At 39.7% G+C, this 23,615-nt stretch overlaps 1 protein-coding gene across 5 annotated transcripts; it reads left to right on the forward strand.

The window, feature by feature from the left end:
* The first annotated feature begins 2,637 nt into the window (after positions 1-2,637).
* On the forward strand, positions 2,638-9,571 carry LOC123723791 (small ribosomal subunit protein mS33). Of its 5 annotated transcripts, none has more exons than XM_082964341.1 (3): positions 2,638-2,709; positions 6,213-6,433; positions 7,349-9,571. In XM_082964341.1, exons 2-3 carry the CDS (start codon positions 6,219-6,221, stop codon positions 7,452-7,454), a joined length of 321 nt encoding a protein of 106 aa, XP_082820467.1. In that variant the 5' UTR covers positions 2,638-2,709; positions 6,213-6,218; the 3' UTR covers positions 7,455-9,571. The 5 variants fall into 5 exon arrangements, with proteins under 5 accessions (XP_082820467.1, XP_082820469.1, XP_082820468.1 ...); XM_082964343.1 differs by having other exon boundaries at positions 6,213-6,415; XM_082964342.1 differs by having other exon boundaries at positions 2,652-2,853; positions 6,213-6,415.
* Positions 9,572-23,615: the final 14,044 nt, after the last annotated feature.

Below are 23,615 nucleotides of genomic sequence, written 5' to 3' on the forward strand. Positions count from 1 at the left end.
TGCCCCCTGCTGGATAGGAAATGTAATAATACTTTTTCACTCCAACAACAAGATCCCTCCTTGATGGAAAATCTTCTGGAACGCATATATTACTGAAATTTAATGGAAGAAAGCTTGGTTGCTCCCTCACACATTTTTTTTGTTCAAATCAAATAAAGTAAAAGAAATTCACTTTAAAATCTTGCACAAAATATACCCTTGCAATATCTTGTCTACTCATGGACTTACAATAAATATGCCTTTTCTGTGATAAAGAAGGGGAAACTGTTTTACAATTTTTTTTTATGAGTGTGACTCTGTGAAGTTATTTTGGAGCGAGTTAAGTATGTACATTTGTTATTTAATCAATAAGACCCAGGTATTTACAATGAAAAATGTAATGTTATTATTCAAATGAAAACAAAACCACTGAATTAGTCATTCATTCCTCATTCTCTCTGGTAAATTTAATATACACAAAAACAAATATTTGAAATCTGTCCCCAAATGCAATACATTTTTTAGTTGAAATCCAATATTTAATAAAATTTCTAGAATTCATCAATAACAAAAAAAACACTGTATTCTTACAACTCTATCATATGTTTGTACAACTGTAACCCCTGGCCTTTATTTGATTATATTAACTTTAACTTTTGAAAGTACATTTTTGTGTTTTTTTTATTTATTTCTTACTTTTAATGTCATTTTATGTTTCTTCAGAGAAAATATACATGTATTGATGTCCTACGTTTGTATTGTAATTTGAAATGTTATAATAAAAAAATATATATGAAAAATCTATTTAAAAAAATATATACTAAATAAAGATCTGACTGCACAATCAATCCACTGTCTCATCAACCCAGCCAGGCAATTTATAAACTTGATCTCCACTATAAAAAGCATCTAGACATTATCTCACATTTCTTTTAGACTACAATTTAGTTTTCAACAGCGGAGATTTGCGGCATGGAAATCATAGTGCATCTTGGGTTATTTCCTTAACAACGTTCCGGCGTTGTCGTTTTACCTTGGTTACTTTTGTTGCACACAGAACGATTTGTGCGTTCGGTGTCCGTCCTTGCAATACCTGAAGAAACATACGTTACCGATGTATTTGTGGCCCTTGGACTAAAATAACAATCACTATGTTGAACTTTGCCACATAGTTTCTAAACAACCAACCCGATTATCAAAAAGCTTCATTGGTCATGGTTTAATACCAATCACATTTTTATTTAAACTTTATTTAACCAGGTAGGCTAGTTGAGAACAAGTTCTCATTTACAACTGCGACCTGGCCAAGATAAAGCAAAGCAGTGCGACACAAACAACAACACAGAGTTACACATGGAATAAACAAGCGTACAGTCAATAACACAATAGGAAAAAAAAGAAAGTCTATATACAGTGGGTGCAAATGGCGTGAGGAGGTAACGCAATAAATAGGCCATAGTAGCAAGTAATTACAATTTAGTAAATTAACACTGGAGTGATAGATGTGCAGATGATAATGTGCAAGTGGAAATACTGGTGTGCAAAAGAGCATAGCCAACACATCATAAACGTTCATGATCAGTTTCAAAACATGCTCATCTGTCCTTTGGTCTGATGAGTCCAAATTTGAGATTTTTAGTTCCAACCACCTTGTCTTTGTGAGACCAGAGTAGGTGACTGGATGATCTCTGCATGTGTGGTTCCCACTGTGAAGCATGGAGGAGGAAGTGTAATTGTGTTGGGATGCTTTGCAGTCTGTGATTTATTTTGAATTCAAGGCACACTTAACCAGCATGGCTACCAAAGCATACTGCAGTGATACGCCATCCCATCTGGTTTGGGTTTAGTGGGACTATCATTTGTTTTTCAACAGGACAATGACCCAACACACCTCCAGGCTGTGTAAGGGCTATTTGACCAAGAAGGAGAGTGATGGAGTGTTGCATCAGATGAACTGGCCTCCACAATCACCCGACCTCAACCCAATTGAGATGGTTTGGGATGAGTTGGACCGCAGAGTGAAGGAAAAGCAGCCAACAAGTGCTCAGCATATGTGGGAACTCCTTCAAGACTGTTGGAAAAGCATTCCAGGTTAAGCTGGTTGAGAGAATGCCAAGAGTGTGCAAAGCTGTCATCAAGGCATAAGGTGGCTACTTTGAAGAATCTAAAATATATTTTGATTTGTTTAACACTTTTGGTTACTACATGATTCCATATGTGTTATTTCATAGATTTGACATCTTCACTATTATTCTACAATGTAGAAAATAGTACAAATAAAGAAAAACCCTTGAATGAGCCGGTGTGTCCAAACTTTTGACTGGTACAGTATGCTTCAGTAAGATTGGATTTTTAGCATTTATAGCAATGGTTATCAACTGTACTGTAGGGATGGAACGTAAGTCTCTGGATGTTGAGGTTGTGGTGGCAGCTGCAGTGAGGTATTTGAGTGTACAAGACTTTACCTCAGAAGAGTTACAGGGTGTGTTGAGTGGTGGTGTCCCGTCCTTTCAGGCTGTTGGTCTGAAGTAGAAGTAGATAGATTTAAATAGTGGATTAAGGTGGTGGTTTTTAGTGAGTGTAGGGGTATTAATGTATTTATTTGACATTTTCAAGCCAACTATAAGGGAGTTATACTCCAGTCTAGTAGGTGGCGGTAATGCAACATGTATTGGATGCCAACCCGCCGTTAAACCTCATCGAAGAATAGCAGTGGTGGCATGCTTGAAGGTTAGCGACATATTTAACGAAATACAATAATAACTACTAGTGACACACATACTGAGTAGCAAGGTATACCATTATCGTGTAGAACATGGTAACATATCAACATTGGATATAACAAAGCCAGTCCACACGTCGCGGTGATTCCAGGTCTGTATTTGGCTGTGGACACAGTGAGCCATTTTGTTATTCAGTATGTGCTTTCCTCTGTCTGGTGCATGTTTTCACACTGATCATCAACTTTATGGTGTGTTTGTTGGCTATGATTTTTCCATTGGTTTTAAAACCATGAAGCTGTTTCATTAACGGGTTGGTTGTTTAGCTACTATGGGGGGAAATACTGGGTTTTACACAAGACGTTCAATATGGCGATTATTATTTTAATCCAAGGCCCAATATGCGCTGGGATTTCAATGCTAACTTTAAGTAACTTTTATTAAAAAAATAAATGGCCACTTTTACAAGTTTTGAACCATACAGTGTTTATTTAAATGAAAAAATGCCCGAGAAGCTGGTGTTTTTGGAGGATATTGGTACGGGTGTTAGACCCGACATAACCGTTCTTCTCTCTTGTTTTGCTAGCTAGCCAACTACGGCTAACTTAGTCAGGTCAAAAACAATAACACTAGCTACATTTGGCATTTGTTTAATCAGTTTTCTAGTGACATTTTATTTGGATACGTCCATAACAATGAGTTAATGAGGTGAGGTTTCTCCTGGCATAGAAAATGTTCTCTCTGGTCAGGACCCCTGTTGTTCAGAGCAGCTAGCAGACAACACAACTACAATCACTTCAAACACTGGAGCCAGAAAGACTGCTGCAATTCCTTTAGTTGGACCTTCTTTTTATTTCATTTTAAATGTATTTTTATATATCCATAAAAATGATGCCAGCTGATTCATGATTTCAACTGGCTGAGAAACGCTGTCTGTCTGGTCGCGACTTCTACTTGTTCATTACTATGATATGGGACAGCTGGAGGTGGAATTTGAATATTGAATCAATTTAGCAAATGTCGGAGAGACAGCAAGGTTTATACAAATCTCTGCTGTTTAAAACTAATTGTTAATCTAAAAGAAATGTGAGATAATGTCTAGATGCTTTTTATAGTGGAGATCAAGTTTATAAATTGCCTGGCTGGGCTGATGAAACAGTGGATTGTGTAGTCAGACGGAAGGTCCAACACATTTTTGGTGGGTGGCACTTGGACTATTTAAAGAGGAACTACTTTGCAGATATGAAACACACAGTGGTGGAAAAAGTACCCAATTGTTATACTTGAGTAAAAGTAAAGATTCCTTTTATAGAAAATGACTCAAGTGAAAGTCACCAAGTAAAATCCTACTTGAGTAAAAGTAAAAAAGGGTTTTGGATTTAAATATACTTAAGTATCAAAAGTTAAAGTATAACTCATTTCAAATTCCTTATATTAAGCAAACCAGACGGCACAATTACATTTTTATTTTTATTTTTATTGACTGATAGCCAGGGGCACACCCCAACACTCAGACATAATATACAAACAAAGCCTTTGTGTTTAGTGAGTCTGCCTGATCAGATGCAGTAGGGATGACAAGGGATTTTCTCTTTAAGTGCATGAATTAGATAATTTTCCTGTCCTGCTATGCATTCAAAATGCAACGAGTACTTTTGGTTGTCAGGGAAAATGTACGGAGTAGAAAGTACATGATTTTCTTTAGGAATGTAGTAAAGTAAAAGTTGACAAATTTAAATAGTAAAGTACAGATACCCCAAAAAACTACTTAAGTAAAAATACTTTAAAGTACTACTTAAGTACTTTACGCCACTGAAAACAGACAATCATAATATCAGTAAAAAATATCATATTCCCAGTTTTATGCTACGAAACCAACTTCATAAGAGGTTTTATAAATAGGTTATATTTGACTTAACATTCCATGCCGTACACCAAGGCACTGTTGTCAGAATAGATAGATGCAGTTCAATACATGATTTATATAATAAACCAATACATGTCTTGGTGGTCCAGAAAATATTGCTATCATGTTGTAAATCACAGCGGACCTGGTACCATTCGGAATGCACTGTTTCTGTTTCAATGGCTCGATATTTTTTGGACAAAAACGGACAAATGTAACTACGGCTGGGAATGTCAATATGATCACCGAGAGATAGAAGCTGTTTTTCAATCTCAAGGTCATCAGACTGCTAAACAGCAATCACTAACTCAGAGAGGCTTCTGCCTACACTGAGACCCAATCACTGGACACTTTAATAAATGGATCACTAGTCACTTTATACAATGCCACTTTAATATTGTTTACATATCTTACATTACTCATATCACATGTATATACTGTATTTTATACCATCTACTGCACCTTGTTGATGCTGCTCAGCCATCGCTCATCCATGTACATATTCATGTACATGGATGCAGTAGATCATGTACATATTACATTTACATTTACATTTTAGTCATTTAGCAGACGCTCTTATCCAGAGCGACTTACAAATTGGTGCATTCACCTATAATATCCAGTGGAACAACCACTTTACAATAGTGCATCTAAATATTTTAAGGGGGGGGTTAGAAGGATTACTTTATCCTATCCCAGGTATTCCTTGAAGAGGTGGGGTTTCAGGTGTCTCCGGAAGGTGGTGATTGACTCCGCTGTCCTGGCGTCGTGAGGGAGCTTGTTCCACCATTGGGGTGCCAGAGCAGCGAACAGTTTTGACTGGGTTGAGCGGGAACTGTGCTTCCTCAGAGGTGGGGGGCCAGCAGGCCAGTGGTGGATGAACGCAGTGCCCTTGTTTGGGTGTAGGGCCTGATCAGAGCCTGAAGGTACGGAGGTGCCGTTCCCCTCACAGCTCCGTAGGCAAGCACCATGGTCTTGTAGCGGATGCGAGCTTCGACTGGAAGCCAGTGGAGAGAGCGGAGGAGCGGGGTGACGTGAGAGAACTTGGGAAGGTTGAACACCAGACGGGCTGCGGCGTTCTGGATGAGTTGTAGGGGTTTAATGGCACAGGCAGGGAGCCCAGCCAACAGCGAGTTGCAGTAATCCAGACGGGAGATGACAAGTGCCTGGATTAGGACCTGCGCCGCTTCCTGTGTGAGGCAGGGTCATACTCTGCGAATGTTGTAGAGCATGAACCTACAGGATCGGGTCACCGCCTTGATGTTGGTGGAGAACGACAGGGTGTTGTCCAGGGTCACGCCAAGGCTCTTAGCACTCTGGGAGGAGGACACAAGGGAGTTGTCAACCGTGATGGCGAGATCATGGAACGGGCAGTCCTTCCCCGGGAGGAAGAGCAGCTCCGTCTTGCCGAGGTTCAGCTTGAGGTGGTGATCCGTCATCCACACTCTAGCTATCTGGCCAACCAGAATCACAACACAGATTTCTGCCCCATTTGAAGCGATCATGTTTTGTGACGTTGTCAGCTAACCCGTCTATAGAAGTTGTTTATTTTTTGAGGACATATTTGTAACTAATATTTGCTGCTTCTCTTTCCTCTTGTATTTCAGCTAGCTATGGCCAGCCTGTCCAACTACGCTGTGCGTATGGCACGTCTCAGCGCACGTATCTTTGGGGATGTGGCGCGTCCGACGGACAACAAGTCCATGAAGGTGGTCCAGCTGTTCAAGGAGCCGCCCATGGCCCAGAAAAAGGAGGTGTACGACTGGTACCCTCAACACAAGATCTACTATGCCCTTACACAGAAGCTACGGTACATGGGACTCTTCAGGTAGACATGACGTGACGATGGGCTGAATAGATCCATAGGCCTATTCATGGGAAAGGGATCTGGGTTCTTTTGGCATGTCTGTGTTTGGCATTGTGTAATAATGTATACAGCCCTACTCTAGCCAGAACCACTTCTAGAGGCTTTAGAAGGTCCTTCTGGCTAACCACAGACAGTGAAATTACAGTCTTCTAGACCCTGTTTGTCTCTGTGTTCTAACCAGACAGTTTTCTAGACCCTGTTTGTCTCTGTGTTCTAACCAGACAGTTTTCTAGACCCTGTTTGTCTCTGTGTTCTAACCAGACAGTTTTCTAGACCCTGTTTGTCTCTGTGTTCTAACCAGACAGTTTTCTAGAACCTGTTTGTCTCTGTGTTCTAACCAGACAGTTTTCTAGACCCTGTTTGTCTCTGTGTTCTAACCAGACAGTTTTCTAGACCCTGTTTGTCTCTGTGTTCTAATCAGACAGTTTTCTAGACCCTGTTTGTCTCTGTGTTCTAACCAGACAGTCTTCTAGACCCTGTTTGTCTCTGTGCTCTAACCAGACAGTCTTCTAGACCCTGTTTGTCTCTGTGCTCTAACCAGACAGTTTTCTAGACCCTGTTTGTCTCTGTGTTCTAACCAGACAGTTTTCTAGACCCTGTTTGTGTTCTAACCAGACAGTTTTCTAGACCCTGTTTGTGTTCCAACCAGACAGTTTTCTAGAACCTGTTTGTCTCTGTGTTCTAACCAGACAGTCTTCTAGACCCTGTTTGTCTCTGTGTTCTAACCAGACAGTTTTCTAGACCCTGTTTGTCTCTGTGTTCTAAGCAGACAGTTTTCTAGACCCTGTTTGTCTCTGTTCTTCTGAACACGTCCTTTTAGTTTAGTACTAATGCTGCTTACCTCAGTAACACCATTTCTCCCTGTTTCCCCACCAGAGATGAGCACGAGGACTTCAAGGAGGAGATGCGGCGGTTGAGGAAACTACGAGGCAAGGGGAAACCCAAGAAGGGCGAAGGAAAGAGAGCCACCAAGAAGAAATAAGCACTTCCTTTCCCTGTCATATAGAACCTATGGGTAAACCCAGCCTTTCCCTGTCATATAGGACCTATGGGTAAACCCAGCCTTTCCCTGTCATATAGGACCTATGGCTAAACCCAGCCTTTCCCTGTCATATAGAACCTATGGCTAAACCCAGCCTTTCCCTGTCATATAGAACCTATGGCTAAACCCAGCCTTTCCCTGTCATATAGGACCTATGGCTAAACCCAGCCTTTCCCTGTCATATAGAACCTATGGCTAAACCCAGCCTTTCCCTGTCATATAGAACCTATGGCTAAACCCAGCCTTTCCCTGTCATATAGGACCTATGGCTAAACCCAGCCTTTCCCTGTCATATAGAACCTATGGCTAAACCCAGCCTTTCCCTGTCATATAGAACCTATGGCTAAACCCAGCCTTTCCCTGTCATATAGAACCTATGGGTAAACCCAGCCTTTCCCTGTCATATAGAACCTATGGGTAAACCCAGCCTTTCCCTGTCATATAGGACCTATGGGTAAACCCAGCCTTTCCCTGTCATATAGGACCTATGGGGGAATCACAACAGGCCTCGTTTGCTTTGGGACACCAGAGGAATGGCCTCCCTAACTGTGTTCACATCGGTAACATGTGACCCCACTCAGGATGTTCATATTAAATGGACCCTTGTAACAGCTGATGATGATGATGATGATGTGTTGAGAGGATCCTTTCATATCCCATCACAGAACATCCTGTCTGACAAGTGACCAGTCTTTGATCGCTGTGTGTTTGGTACAGAAAACATTTCTGTTCATTGCTTTACAAGATGTTTCATTTAGGTTTAAATTGTATCCGCGTTGTTAGCAGCTTTCCGTTCTCATACCATCTGTACAGTGAATAGGTGAAGGAGACCTGGAGGGCATCAGTACATGTCATTGTGATGCTAGTATGTTCCTATTGGCTGAGACAAAGCTGCTGATTTTACATCTGTTCTGAGTAACACCAGGTGTCATGAATACAATACTGTCAACAAATCTGCTGAGATGTGTAGGAGGACTCTCTCCATTTTGTGACTGGTTAATTGCCATGTAAGTACTGTGTTATACAATGTTGTTAATAGTGACTTAGTGTAACTACAGGAAACCCATTAAAACCTGTTCTGACCTGATCCCTTGATGACTTGATGCCCAGGGCCCAGTTTTTCAAAAGTGATCTGTATTTCTCCTATCGGATAGGACTGAGTAGATAGAAATAGAATGTCTGAATCCTTGACTTGAATGGAGACTCTGGTTCTATTCATTATATTTCTATGTATTTAGTCTGACAGGAGAAACTCATAACTGTTGAAAAACTAGTCTCAGAGGGTGGTTGGATTTGGATGTCACTCAATACGTGGATATGTTTTAATGTTGCTGCTACACACACCGTTCATAAAGCCATGTGTGTGTTCAGATCACCTTGATACACATGTTAACTGGTGTAGTGGGTCTTGTCCAGAGACTGACTGGTTACGTCCAACAATGCCACCATATTCCCTATGTAGTGCACTACTTTAGACCAGAGCCCTATTCCCTATGTAGTGCACTACTTTAGACCAGAGCCCTATTCCCTATGTAGTGCACTACTATAGACCAGAGCCTTATTCCCTATGTAGTGCACTACTTTAGACCAGAGCCCTATTCCCTGTGTTGTGCACCACTTTAGACCAGAGCCCTGTTCCCTATATAGTTGATAAGAGAATTATCTAATAAAGGTAAATGAATCAATAAACCATGATGAATTATTAGTCATAGTGCATGGTTAATGAATGATCAATGTAGGGATCGATTAGTTTGATTCGTTCCGGAAAGTCCAGGAACCACTGGAGAGGGAAAGAAATGTGTGTATGCAATTAGTATAGAGAGATAGAGAAGCAGATGGTCAAGGGAGTAAAACCTCAGAGAGTTCCTAACCTTGGAGGAAAGGAACAGGCTGAGCCAGAAGGTGATAAACAGTGTGAAGTTTATGGGGGTTGCAGGTCACCAACGGATTGTGTGTAAATGCATGTGCGTAAGTTAGCAAGAACTATATAATGACTGTTTTGTTATCCTGACACCAGACCGTTCTCTGAATAAAGCTACAGAAACCTTTTGCAGAAAGCTGAGTCCTTGCCTAATTATTTTAACCCATTGTCTTACAAACCTTGGGCATTAGTCAAGGCGAATTGATTATTGATTATTATCATCAAGATATAAAATTCCTATAACAATTGGTCCTATTCGAGCCGGATCTCAAACTGCCGCTGTCGTTCCAAGGAGACACTGAAACCGTGCGGATGAAATATCTGTAAATCAAAGACCTGGCCCTTTACTGTGGGTTCTTTACAGGCCGGTGGCAAACTGGTACGCGACAGAGGTGGTGACGAGATTCTACGAACATTGAATTCTCAGCTGCAAGATAAGGTCAGTAATCTTTATTCATTATTTTGGGGTTAAATTCTAAACTTACTAAAAATTCCTATAAAGCTTTGGTCAAGATAAAGGTGAGGGAGGATTTTAAATATAGGAAGTAGTCTGGGACTATTCGGAAACGGACAGGTCCGTAATGACTCGTAGTAGTTGAGGCCATTACTAAAAATAAACTACCCCGTATCGATATAGTCTGGGACTATTCAAAAGATATGGGATGTAGTCTGGGACTACTAAAAATATATGGGAAGTTGTCTGGGACGTAGTCTGGGACTACTAAAAATATATGGGAAGTAGTCTGGGACTATTCAAAATATATGGGAAGTAGTCTGGGACTACTAAAAATATATGGGAAATAGTCTGGTACTACTAAAAATATATGGGAAGTAGTCTGGGACTACTAAAAATATATGGGAAGTAGTCTGGGACTACTAAAAATATATGGGAAATAGTCTGGGACTATTCAAAATATATGGGAAGTAGTCTGGGACTATTCAAAATATATGGGAAGTAGTCTGGGACTACTAAAAATATATGGGAAATAGTCTGGGACTACTAAAAATATATGGGAAGTAGTCTGGGACTACTAAAAATATATGGGAAGTAGTCTGGGACTACTAAAAATATATGGGAAGTAGTCTGGGACTACTAAAAATATATGGGAAATAGTCTGGGACTACTAAAAATGTATGGGAAGTAGTCTGGGACTACTAAAAATGTATGGGAAGTAGTCTGGGACTACTAAAAATATATGGGAAGTAGTCTGGGACTACTAAATATATATGGGAAGTAGTCTGGGACTACTAAAAATATATGGGAAATAGTCTGGGACTACTAAAAATATATGGGAAATAGTCTGGGACTATTAGGGGTATATGGGAAGTAGTCAGGAACTATTAAAAATATACAATAAAAGCACACCCATAGATTGTGAGAATAAGCATAATAACAAGGAAAGCAATTGAATAATATGGGTGGTAAATCCTCGAAGGAGGTCCTGGAATTAAGAGAGATATATGAGAGATATATTGAATCTAAGGATAAAAGGAACATTTATTTTGACCCAAAATGGAGAAATAAGTATGAATTTGATGGACGTTTAGATGTAGAAAAGCTAGAGTTAATGGTAGAACATAGACATGTAGATAGTGAAGAGGACAGGGCAGTCAAAGCCCTGAGAAGGCTGCTGGAAGAACAGGGTAAGGAGAGAGAGGAGCTACTGAAGTTGAGAGAGGATGGAGAGAGTGGCCAGTACCCTATGATAGCATTGCCAAACCCACGGGCTGGGGATGATGGGGCGCAGGCCACTCTGGATGTATACAGGGCATGGACACAGAGAGATGTGGTCCGAGCCGTAGAGGGTGTAGTGCATCCTAAGACAGGTATAGAAGGGTTCAGAAGAGATCTGGAAGGTCTAGCAGCCAGCTTTAATCTAGACACAGGGGAGATTGAGAGAGCAGTAAGACAGCTGGTGGGGAAGGACTGGGCAGCGGTCCGGGGACAGTGGGTACCTGGACATAATGATTTGGTGGTATTGCCCTGGGCGATAGATGGACAGTATGTCGAGAAAATCACACAGCTGTGTAATAATCTGAGGGACCACTATCACCGACATGCAGATTTCTCTAAGGTCCACGAATGTAAACAAGAAGACAATGAGACTATAAGTCAATACCTAGAGAGATTAAAGGAGGTATTCAATGCCAACAGTGGGTTAATAGAGCCACCGGTAGCCCAGGGGAACGATACAGCATATCACCAGCAACTGAAAATAGCTTTCCTCAGTGGAATGCGCCCAGAGATAAGTCGTGCCATAAAAAGGACTCTAGTAGGATGGGGAACAGCAACTCTGGCAGAGGTGAAGAGATATGCCGTTCACTATGAGCAGCATGGTAAAAACAACAGGATTAAAAAAGAACAGAAAAAAGCAGAGTACCTGATAGCAACCCTAGGGGAAATAGCAGGGAGGAGAAGAGACTCTGTAGACAGAAGGGGGAAAACAGGGAGTCGCGCTGACAAAGACGGAAAGAAGCGGTGTTTTAATTGCGATAGAACAGGACATTTCGCCAGAGACTGTAAAACACCCTGTGAACATTGTGACCGAGTAGGACACAACTACCGAAATTGTAAACATGAACAATAGCATTGTGGTTCAGTGGTAGAATTCTTGCCTGGCATGCGGGGGACCCGTGTACTGATCCCAGCTCATGGGACTAAAATTAAATTATTGTTATGTTTTGACTGGAACGATACGGTTGTTAGTGTTTGTTTAAGATAGAAACCAAATGTTTTGATAGCTTGTTTAGTTTAAATAGGAAGACAGATTCTTTGAAAATAATAGCGAGGCGAATTCGATAAAGTACGTTGTTTGTGGTCTGAATGGCCTGCTTAAAGGATTTATAGAGAATGGGAGTTGTATTTGAATGACGGAATCAAGGAAAATGCAGTTACTTAAATCTAAATGAATTATAAAGAGTGGAAATTAATAATTGTGACAGAATTGTGGCGATATACATGATATTTTTTTTAAACCCTTGGACATTTCATAAGACTATAAGCCAATACCTAGAGAGATTAAAGGACGTGTCCAATGCTAATAGTGGGTTAATAGAACCCCCGGTAGTGGATGGATTTGATGCCCCGTATTATCAGGAATTAAAAATTGCTTTCCTCAGTGGAATGCGTCCCGAGATAAATCGTGCCACCAAACAGAACCTCCTAGGGTGGGGGCTAGCAGATGAGGGAAATAAGAGAGGCCAAAGACGGGGTCGAGACAAATACAGAGAGAAGGTCAGGCGCCCACAGAAAAGCATGTTCAATCACATAAGCCATTGAGGAAGTTTAAAACTAATGATGGGGGGAGTACAATGGAATTATAAATATTATTAGGTTTTGTTTATAGTCAACTTTGGGGTTTTTGAATCAGTGTGATAGGATGAAACGCTGACCAAGTGGTTATTTTATGGAAAAAGAAGCGCTTAGCTCTCTTTGAAAACAAAATAATAACAAATTCCTAGGGACAGGATATCTTAAAGGGGTATACACACATGGCATTTTGGAAGTTTTGTTTTCTTAGTTTAATTAAAAACGTGAAATTATTTTGATAGGGAATGTTCTGGGAACCTGGGATACAAAATGTAGATAAAGTTCTTAGCTTTAATTTGTTTAATGTAGTAAGAAACACGGTTCTGAAAGGGTGGTATGACTTTTGACCCCTCTGGTGACTTTTCCTGTGTGGTCTGATCAGCCACATTGAAAAGCCATTTGGATGGTGAATTTAAGGTCATTGGTGATATTGATTTTAAGGGAATTTGTAGAACTGATAATTATGATAGAGTTAAAGTTCTTAGACACAATTGATAATTTGAAACAATGAGAAGACTAAAAGGGCAAAGCCTTAGACTAAGGGTAGGCTTCTTTAAGTCTATTTTCCTAGAACAATAAGGGTAAAATAATTTTTCTTGGTGGAGTAAATCAGATTAGTCATTTTGATCTGATTATGTGATTTGAAAATATTTTGACCAGTAGCAGGGGTATTTTTTACATGATCTAGATACGTTTATTTTCTCTTAGGAAGTCAGCTGTTGTTGAATTCAGTGTAAGACATTTAACACAACAAGGCTGTGGAATTGATATAATAGTATTACTATATTTTGTTGTGAATAAGTTTAATAATGATAGACTTATGTCAACAGGACAGGGATATATGACATCTGTAGGTGATCAAAGATTATTGAGGGTAACGAGATACATTTAAGTAGATATGCAATATCTAGACAGGTTGATTTTTCTAAAACTCAGGAGTGAAATCAAGGAGACAATGAGACATTTAGTCAATATTTGGAAACAACCCATATTATGAGAAAAAGTAGGAGACAGATAGAAGGGAAGATGGAGAAATCCTCCCTTGCAATGCTGAAACCTTGAGGGTTGGGGAGAAGCAGGAAGAAAGAAGGGGGACAGCAGGAGTAGATAGGAAGAGAATTTGGTTCACTAAAGCTCTAGGATATTAATTAATGGAGAGACTATCGGCTCCATTGGCAGGCATGTATTTTAGTTTTGATTTTAAGTTTATGTTTGGTAAATTCGCTAGGAGGAGATTAGTATAATTTTGTTGAAAGTAATTGTTACCCTAACTAAAAGGGAAATGAAAGCTTAGTTGGTTTCAGGTGTTAGACACTGAACCATTGCTCAGACGCTATTCTGCACAGTAGGCCGAAATAGTAGCATTGACTAGAACCGGTGAAATAAGAAAGGAGAGAAAAGTTACTATTTACACAGACAAGCACATAGACATTTAAAACCATACAAAGCAGCACAGATAAATCTTAAAGAAGATAAAACACTTGACAGAGAATTGTTACAGAATATCTGAGGATGAAGGCCCCAGGGAGAATTGGACATGTGGAAAATGAAAGGGGGCATCCTACAAGAGAAGGTCTGACATAAGGATAATTTACTTATCCTACCAAAGACATTGTATGGATACGCAGCAATATTGATACATAGGCTAAGCAATGTATCAAGGGGAGGGAAGTATAGTAGAGTAGTTAGGAAAGAGTGATGGCCTAAAGGATAATTACTTAAACAATTTCTTTGTAAGAAGATCCATTCCAACATTTGGAATTGGACTTATTGAACTATTCCGAATTGAGGGGAAGAAGGGGTGTTTAACAATAATAGATAAGTATAGCAAATGGGTAGAAGCGTTCCCAACTTACTTGGTGGACATGATTATGGTAGCTAAAATATTAAGTCAAGATATTATCCCTAGAGTTGGTTTACTAGGAGCCATCTCTTTAAATGATGGATGACATTTTAGCTAATCAAGTAGAGCCTATAGAATGCCAGAGTTAGAGATACCAGAACAGGTAGACATAGAAGTTGAAGAAATACTAGCAGAGCACATGAGAAGACTGTTTGTTAACCAAACCCGTATGTCCAAGATTTTGTGTCCAACAGGTGAATTACAGGAGAAGGTGATTCACTCAATCCAACCAGGAGACTGGGTGTGGATCCAGTCCCTGAGGAGAAAAAACTGGAAGCAACACCGTTGGATAGAAAACACTCTAAAGTTTCTAAAATCAAAAACTTCCCACCAAAAACTTCTGGTGAATTTACAAAAATACTCATCATAAACCTTGACAAAATACATAACAATTATTTTAAGAATCATAGATAGACTACTCCTTTATGCAACCGCGGTGTCAGATTTTAAAATAGCTTTACGGAGAAAGCACATTTTTCAATATTCTGAGTACATAGCTCAGCCATCACAGCTAGCTATTCAGACACCCGCCAACTTCGGGGTCACCTAAACTCAGAATTAGTATTAGAAATATTGTATTACCTTTGCTGATCTTCCTCAGAATGCACTTCCAGGACTGCTACTTCCACAACAAATGTTGATTTTGTTCGAAATAATCCATAGTTATGTCCAAATACCTCCGTTTTGTTCGTGCGTTCAGGTCAATATCCAAAGGTAACGCGCGAGCGCATTTCGAGAACAAAAAATCCAAAATGTTCCATCACCGTTCTTAGAAGCATGTCAAACGCTGTTTAAAATCAATTTTTATGGTATTTGTCTCGTAAAATAGCGATAATATTCCAACCGGACAATATTCCAACCGCGCCCCCCAACTCTCCGCCGCAACTGTAAATAGTATCATTTGTCTATAAAATTGTTATAAGTACACCTCTGCATAACATTGTATCCTTATTAACATTAAAGAAAACAAAAAAAGAAAAAAGAAAGAAATATAGATCAACTTACAACAAAGAATAACTTTATTAACATTGTTTTTTAGTCTGTAACAGAAAAGACTTAAAGTGCATCAATTTGCCTGAAATTTAAAAAAAAATTCAAGCCTTATTTAAACTGTAAACATTTTTGGACCATTTGATACTGAAAAATAAAATAAAATATAATCAATAAATAATAATACATTCAAATTGATCAGCAACATTAACCTGTTGGGGATAAGGGGCAGTATTTGCACGGCTGGATAAAAAAACGTACCCGATTTAATCTGGTTACTACTCCTGCCCAGAAACTAGAATATGCATATAATTATTAGCTTTATTAGCTTCAATGCTCCCAGTATTCTACCTGGCTCACCTTCTGTGGGAACTCCATCAGGGGACAATACACAACCATCCTCTATCCATTCCATACAGAGTTTCTCTCCTCGTCTCTTCCATTCCTTCCCTCCATTGATTTCGAGCGTGGATTTTAGAGCCTTTAATACTCTTTCCGCTTCTTCACTGGTAGTCATGTTTTTGTTTTACTGTATTATCCCCGTATTTATTTTCCGACCAACACAAAAATAATTGATAAATCACCCCGCTTCTAACCCACCTATCTAAACTTGGTGTTCGTACACTTGACAAATACCAGATATCAACAAAATCAATAAATCAAACCATTCTACACCATCAAACATTTAAACATTGAAACAGCAAATTAATTGATAAATGTTAAAGGAATTTTATATCTTGATGATAATAATCAATAATCAATTCGCCTTGACTAATGCCCAAGGTTTTTAAGACAATGGGTTAAAATAATTAGGCAAGGACTCAGCTTTCTGCAAAAGGTTTCTGTAGCTTTATTCAGAGAACGTTCTGGCGTCAGGATAACAAAACAGTCATTATATAGTTCTTGCTTACTTACGCACATGCATTTACACACAATCCGTTGGTGACCTGCAACCCCCATAAACTTCTCACACTGTTTATCACCTTCTGGCTCAGCCTGTTCCTTTCCTTCAAGGTTAGGAACTCTCTGAGGTTTTACTCCCTTGACCATCTGCTTCTGTAGCTATACTAATTGCATACACACATTTCTTTCCCTCTCCAGTGGTTCCTGGACTTTCCGGAACTAATCAGACTAATCGATCCCTACATTGATCATTACATTGATTATTCATTAAACCTGCTGTATGACTAATAATTCATCGTGGTTTATTGATTAATTTACCTTTATTAGATAATTCTCTTATCAATTCCACCCTTAAATGATTCACTAATTCACCATGATGATCACATGCTATAAGTAATCACTAATAATCTCACGCTATATGGAAATACAATAATCACACGGCAAGACGGAGCTGCTCTTCCTCCCGGGGAAGGACTGCCCGTTCCATGATCTCGCCATCACGGTTGACAACTCCCTTGTGTCCTCCTCCCAGAGTGCTAAGAGCCTTGGCGTGACCCTGGACAACACCCTGTCGTTCTCCACCAACATCAAGGCGGTGACCCGATCCTGTAGGTTCATGCTCTACAACATTCGCAGAGTACGACCCTGCCTCACACAGGAAGCGGCGCAGGTCCTAATCCAGGCACTTGTCATCTCCCGTCTGGATTACTGCAACTCGCTGTTGGCTGGGCTCCCTGCCTGTGCCATTAAACCCCTACAACTCATCCAGAACGCCGCAGCCCGTCTGGTGTTCAACCTTCCCAAGTTCTCTCACGTCACCCCGCTCCTCCGCTCTCTCCACTGGCTTCCAGTCGAAGCTCGCATCCGCTACAAGACCATGGTGCTTGCCTACGGAGCTGTGAGGGGAACGGCACCTCCGTACCTTCAGGCTCTGATCAGGCCCTACACCCAAACAAGGGCACTCCGTTCATCCACCTCTGGCCTGCTCGCCTCCCTACCTCTGAGGAAGCACAGTTCCCGCTCATCCCAGTCAAAACTGTTCGCTGCTCTGGCACCCCAATGGTGGAACAAGCTCCCTCACGACGCCAGGACAGCGGACTCAATCACCAGCTCTTCAAGGAATACCTGGGATAGGATAAAGTAATCCTTCTAACCCCCCCTTAAAAGATTTAGATGCACTATTGTAAAGTGGTTGTTCCACTGGATATTATAAGGTGAATGCACCAATTTGTAAGTCGCTCTGGATAAGAGCGTCTGCTAAATGACTAAAATGTAAATGTAAAATGTATATGGAAATACAATAATCACACGCTATATGGAATTTAATTGTGATACAAGGATTTAACAAGACTAATACATAATTATTCCTCCTATACCCATCAATGACAGTCCTAGGCCTCTTTCCAATTATGAAACTTCGATTCAGGATTTTCATCATCATTTTCATTAAAGGAACAGTCTATCAAAACGTTGAAAATTCAATCAAAACGTTGAAAATTGGTTCATCAAACATTGGCTCCTCATGATTAAAAGAAACGGAGCCATCTTCCTGGCCTGGAGGCCCGCATTCGCCATCCCACTGATCGGAGCTCGGAATTGGTCCATATCTCACCATCTGCTGCGTCATCGATCTCTCTAGAGTCCTGGTGATTAACCTCTATGGGCTAGGTGGCGCGTTATTCAAATTCCTCAAAAATGCAAAAACGTCAATTTTTCAAACATATGACTATTTTACACCATTTTAAAGACAAGACTCTCGTTAATCTAACCACACTGTCCGATTTCAAAAAGGCTTTACAACGAAAGCAAAACATTAGATTATGTCAGCAGAGTACCCAGCCAGAAATAATCAGACACCCATTTTTCAAGCTAGCATATAATGTCACAAAAAACAAAACCACAGCTAAATGCAGCACTAACCATTGATGATCTTCATCAGATGACACACCTAGGACATTATGTTATACAATACATGCATGTTTTGTTCAATCAAGTTCATATTTATATCAAAAACCAGCTTTTTACATTAGCATGTGACGTTCAGAACTAGCATACCCCCCGCAAACCTCCGGTGAATTTACTAAATTACTCACGATAAACGTTCACAAAAAACATAACAATTATTTTAAGATTTATAGATACAGAACTCCTTTGTGCAATCGAGGTGTCCGATTTTAAAATAGCTTTTCGGTGAAAGCACATTTTGCAATATTCTGAGTAGATAGCCCAGCCATCACGGCTAGCTATTTAGACACCCACCAAGTTTAGCCCTGACCAAACTCCGATTTACTATTACAAAAGTTTGATTACCTTTGGTGTTCTTCATCAGAATGCACTCCCAGGACTGCTACTTCAATAGCAAATGTTGTTTTGGTTCAAAATAATCCATAGTTATATCCAAATAGCGGCGTTTTGTTCGTGCGTTCAAGACACTCTCCGAAGTGTAAATAAGGGTCACGAGCATGGCGCATTTCGTGACAAAAGATTTCTAAATATTCCATTACCGTACTTCGAAGCATGTCAACCGCTGTTTAAAATCAATTTTTATGCCATTTTTCTCGTAAAAAAGCGATAATATTCCGACCGGGAATCTGCGTTTAGGTAAACAGACGAAAGAAAACAAAGCATGGGGTCGACTCGGGCACGCGCCTGCGTCTCACAGTACTGTGACCAGCCACTATCCAAACGCGCTACTTTTTTTCAGCCAGAGCCTGTAAAGCCACGATTCAGCTTTTTGCTGCCTTCTGAGAGCCCATAGGAGCCGTAGGAAGTGTCACGTAACAGCAGAGATCCCCTGTAATGGATAGAGATAATCAAGAAGGGCAAGAAATTGTCAGACAGGGCACTTCCTGTATAGAATCTTCTCAGGTTTTGGCCTGCCAAATGAGTTCTGTTATACTCACAGACACCATTCAAACAGTTTTAGAAACTTTGGAGTGTTTTCTATCCAAAGCTAATAATTATATGCATATTCTAGTTTCTGGGCAGGAGTAATAATCAGATTAAATCGGGTACGTTTTTTATCCGGCTGTGAAAATACTGCCCCCTAGCCATAATATAAATTATATAAATTTGGCGATTTACATGGTACATATAAGGTCATAGACATTTCATAAGTGTGAAGCCGAAAGAGAGACACAGTTGGAACATTGGTTTTAATCTTGCGATAGAGGAAAGGCAGAACGCTGTTTGAAAAGAGGTAATCGCTGGGCTATGTTTGGCGGGAAAGAAGCGTTTTGTTTTGTGATGAATTCTGGTTATTGGTTCGTGGTATTGATTGTTTAGTAACACCAGTGAATTGAACATTGCATGGAAAAATATCAAGTCATTAACCTGTTAGGGCTAGGGGGCAGCATTGACACAGCTGGATAAAAAACATACCCGATTTAATCTGGTTACCACTCCTACTCAGTAACTAGAATATGCATATACTTATTACATATGGATAGAAAACACCCTAAATTTTCTAAAACTGTTTGAATGGTGTCTGTGAGTATAACAGAACTCAAATGGCAGGTCAAAACCTGAGAGATTCCTTTACAGGAAGTGGCCTGTCTGACCATTTCTGGAACTTCTTTGCCATCTCTATCATTTACTAAGGATCTCTGCTCTAACGTGACACTTCCCACGTCGTCCATAGGCTCTCAGAGCCCGGGAAAAAAGAGAATGTCGTCATTCCAGCCCCAGGCTGAAACACATTATCGCCTTTCTCAAGTGGCCCATCAAGAGACACTAGCTTATGCGTGTGACCCCGACCGCCCCCGCCTTTGGGATTTTTTCCTCTGTTTGCCGAAAAGGAGATTCCCTGTCGGAATATTATCGCTTTTCTACGAGAAAAATGACGTAAAAATTGATTTTAAACAGCGGTTGACATGCTTCGACGTACGGCAATGGAATACTTTGAATTTTATTGTCAGGAATTGCGCCAAGCGCGCGACACTTCTTTACTATTTCGGATAGTGTCTGGAACGCACGAACAAAACGCCGCTATTCGGATATAACGATGGATTATTTTGGACCAAACCAACATTTGTTATTGAAGTAGACGTCCTGGGTGTGCATTCTGACGAAGACAACAAAAGGTAATGACATTTTTATAATAGTAAATATGATTATGGTGAGTGCTAAACTTGCCGGGTGTCTAAATAGCGAGCCCGTGATGCCTGGGCTATGTACTTAGAATATTGCAAAATGTGCTTTCACCAAAAAGCTATTTTAAAATCGGACATATCGAGTGCATAGAGGAGGTCTGTATCTATAATTCTTAAAATAATTGTTATGCTTTTTGTGAACGTTTATCGTGAGTAATTTAGTAAAATGTTAGCGAATTCCCCGTAAGTTTGCGGGGGGTATGCTAGTTCTGAACGTCACATGCTAATGTAAAAAGCTGGTTTTTGATATAAATATGAACTTGATTGAACAAAACATGCATGTATTGTATAACATAATGTCCTAGGGTTGTCATCTGATGAAGATCATCAAAGGTGAGTGCTGCATTTAGCTGTCTTCTGGGTTTTGGTGACATTATATGCTGGCTTGAAAAATGGGTGTCTGATTATTTCTGGCTTGGTACTCTGCTGACATAATCTAATGTTTTGCTTTCGTTGTAAAGCCTTTTTGAAATCGGACAGTGTGGTTAGATTAACGAGAGTCTTATCTTTAAATGGCTGTAAAATAGTCATATGTTTGAGAAATTGAAGTAATAGGATTTTGAAGATTTTGAAAATCGCGCCACAGGCTGGCAGTGGCTGTTACGTAGGTGGGACGAATTCGTCCCGCCGGTCCCATAGAGGTTAAAGTGAAGTACAGGTGGAGTTAATTTTATATTTACAGGGACGGTGCACATTAAACACAGTTGTGTATAATGGCAGGGTATTCCTAGCAAACAGAATGGGCCGGTTTGCAGACAAACTGAAGGGGTTTTAAGGTTTTAAGCAATCTTGGGTCAAATTAGTCAAATAGTACATTAAAATATGGGGTTTCATAGATTGAAATACAGTATTGTATCCAAGGGTAGCGCATGTTCAATTAAGTTTAAAACTAATGATTGGGGGGAGTACAATGGAATTATAAGCATTTTTAGGTTTTGTTTGTAGTTCATTTTTGGGTTTCTGAATCGGTGTAGTATGAGGAAATGCTGACCAAGTGGTTATTTTATGGAAAAAGGAGCGCTTAGCTCTTTTGAGAAAAATTCCTAGGGACAGGATATCTTAAAGGGGTATACACACATGGCATTTTGAAGTTTTGTTTTCTGAGTTTTAATTAAGCACGTGAAATTCTTTTAATAGGGAATGTTCTGGGAACTTGAGATACAAAATGTAAATGAAGTTATTAGCTTTCATTTGTCTAATATAGTAAGAAACACGGTTCTGAAAAGGGGGTATGACTTTTTACCCCTCTGGTGACTTTTCCTTTTGTGGTCTGATCAGCCGCAATGAAAAGCCATTTGGATGGTGAATTTAGGGTCATTTGTGATACTGATTTTAAGGAAATTTGGAGAACTGATAATTATGATGGAGTTAAAGTTCTTAGACACAAGTGATAATTTGAACCAATGAGAAGATAGAATGACGATAAGGGTACAATAATTTTTCTTTGTGGAGAAGTTCAGATTAGTCATTTTGATCTGATTATGTTATGTGAATATCATTTGATAATTAGGAATATTTTTTACATGATCTAGATACGTTTATTTTCCCTTTGGAAGTCAGCTGTGGTTGAAAGCAGTGTAAGAGATTTAACAAAACAAGGCTGTGGAATTGATATAATAGTATTATATTTTGTTGTGAGTAAGTTTAATAATGGTAGACTTATGTCAAGCATTAGGATATATTCTAAGCCAACAGGATAGGAATATATGACATCTGTAGGTAATCCAGGATCATTGAGGGTATTGAGATACATTTAAGTAGCTATGGAATAAGACAATGAGACATTTAGTACTCCCCTGCAATGCTGAGACCTTGATGAGTTGGAAGTAGAAGGAGGAGAGCATAAGCAAGGAAGAGAAGATAAAAGTGAAACAGAAGAATTAGATAACGGTTAGTGAGTGACGACCAGCATAGTTAAATTATAAACAGGTGAGGACATAAATGACACTGGGAGAGACAGAAAATACATAAGAATAGAAGATAGAAGGATAATTTAGTTAGGTTCGTTTAGATAGTCACTCCATGTATTAATATCCTATCAGCTCCATTGGCATGTATTTTAGTTTTGATTTTAAGTTTATGTTTGGTAAATTCTATCAGGAGAGATATAACTATTTACACAGACAAGCACATAGGCATTTAAAACCACACAAAGCAGCACAGATAAATCTTAAGACACTTGGTAGAGAATTGTTACAGGGTAACTAAGGATGAATGCCCCAGGGAGAATTGGACATGTGTAAAATGAAAGGGGGCAATCCTACAAGAGAAGGGCTGAAATAAGGATAATTTACTGATCTTACCAAAGACATTGTTTAGATATGCAGTAAAATTGATACATGGCTTGAGCCATGTATAAAAAGGGGGAGTATGGTAGAGCAGGCGATAGAACAGGATAGGATGCTACTAGAACAAAAACATTTTTTGTAGAATTTCCATTCCAACATTTGGAAATGGACTTATTGAACTATTCCGAATTGAGGGGAAGAAGGGGTGTTTAACAATAACAGATAAGTATAGCAAATGGGTAGAAGCGTTCCCAACTTACTTGGTGGACATGATTATGGTAGCTAAAATATTAGGACAAGATATAATCCCTAGTGTTGATACTGGGATCTATCTTTTTAAATGATGGATGACAGTTTAGCTAATCAGGTAGAGCCTATAGAATGCCAGAGTTAGAGATACCAGAACAGGTAGACAAAGACGTTGAAGAAATACTAGCAGAGCACATGAGAAGACTGTTTGTTAACCAAACCCGTATGTCCAAGATTTTGTGTCCAACAGGTGAATTACAAGAGAAGGTGATTCACTCAATCCAACTAGGAGACTGGGTGTGGATCCAGTCCCTGAGGAGAAAAAACTGGAAGCAGTCCCGTTGGGAAGGCCCATACCAGGTGCTGTTAAACCATTGCCTTTGCCA

This window comes from Salmo salar, chromosome 17 (genome assembly GCF_965601325.2).
Source record: "Salmo salar chromosome 17, fSalSal1, whole genome shotgun sequence".
Taxonomy (NCBI): domain Eukaryota; kingdom Metazoa; phylum Chordata; class Actinopteri; order Salmoniformes; family Salmonidae; genus Salmo; species Salmo salar.

Bases quoted from the DNA above. Each gene is read 5' to 3' on its own strand.
- LOC123723791 (XM_082964341.1), top strand. From the start codon at position 6,219: ATGGCCAGCCTGTCCAACTACGCTGTGCGTATGGCACGTCTCAGCGCA. The intron at 6,434-7,348 runs GTAGACATGACG...TTTCCCCACCAG, and splicing joins CGGTACATGGGACTCTTCAG to AGATGAGCACGAGGACTTCA.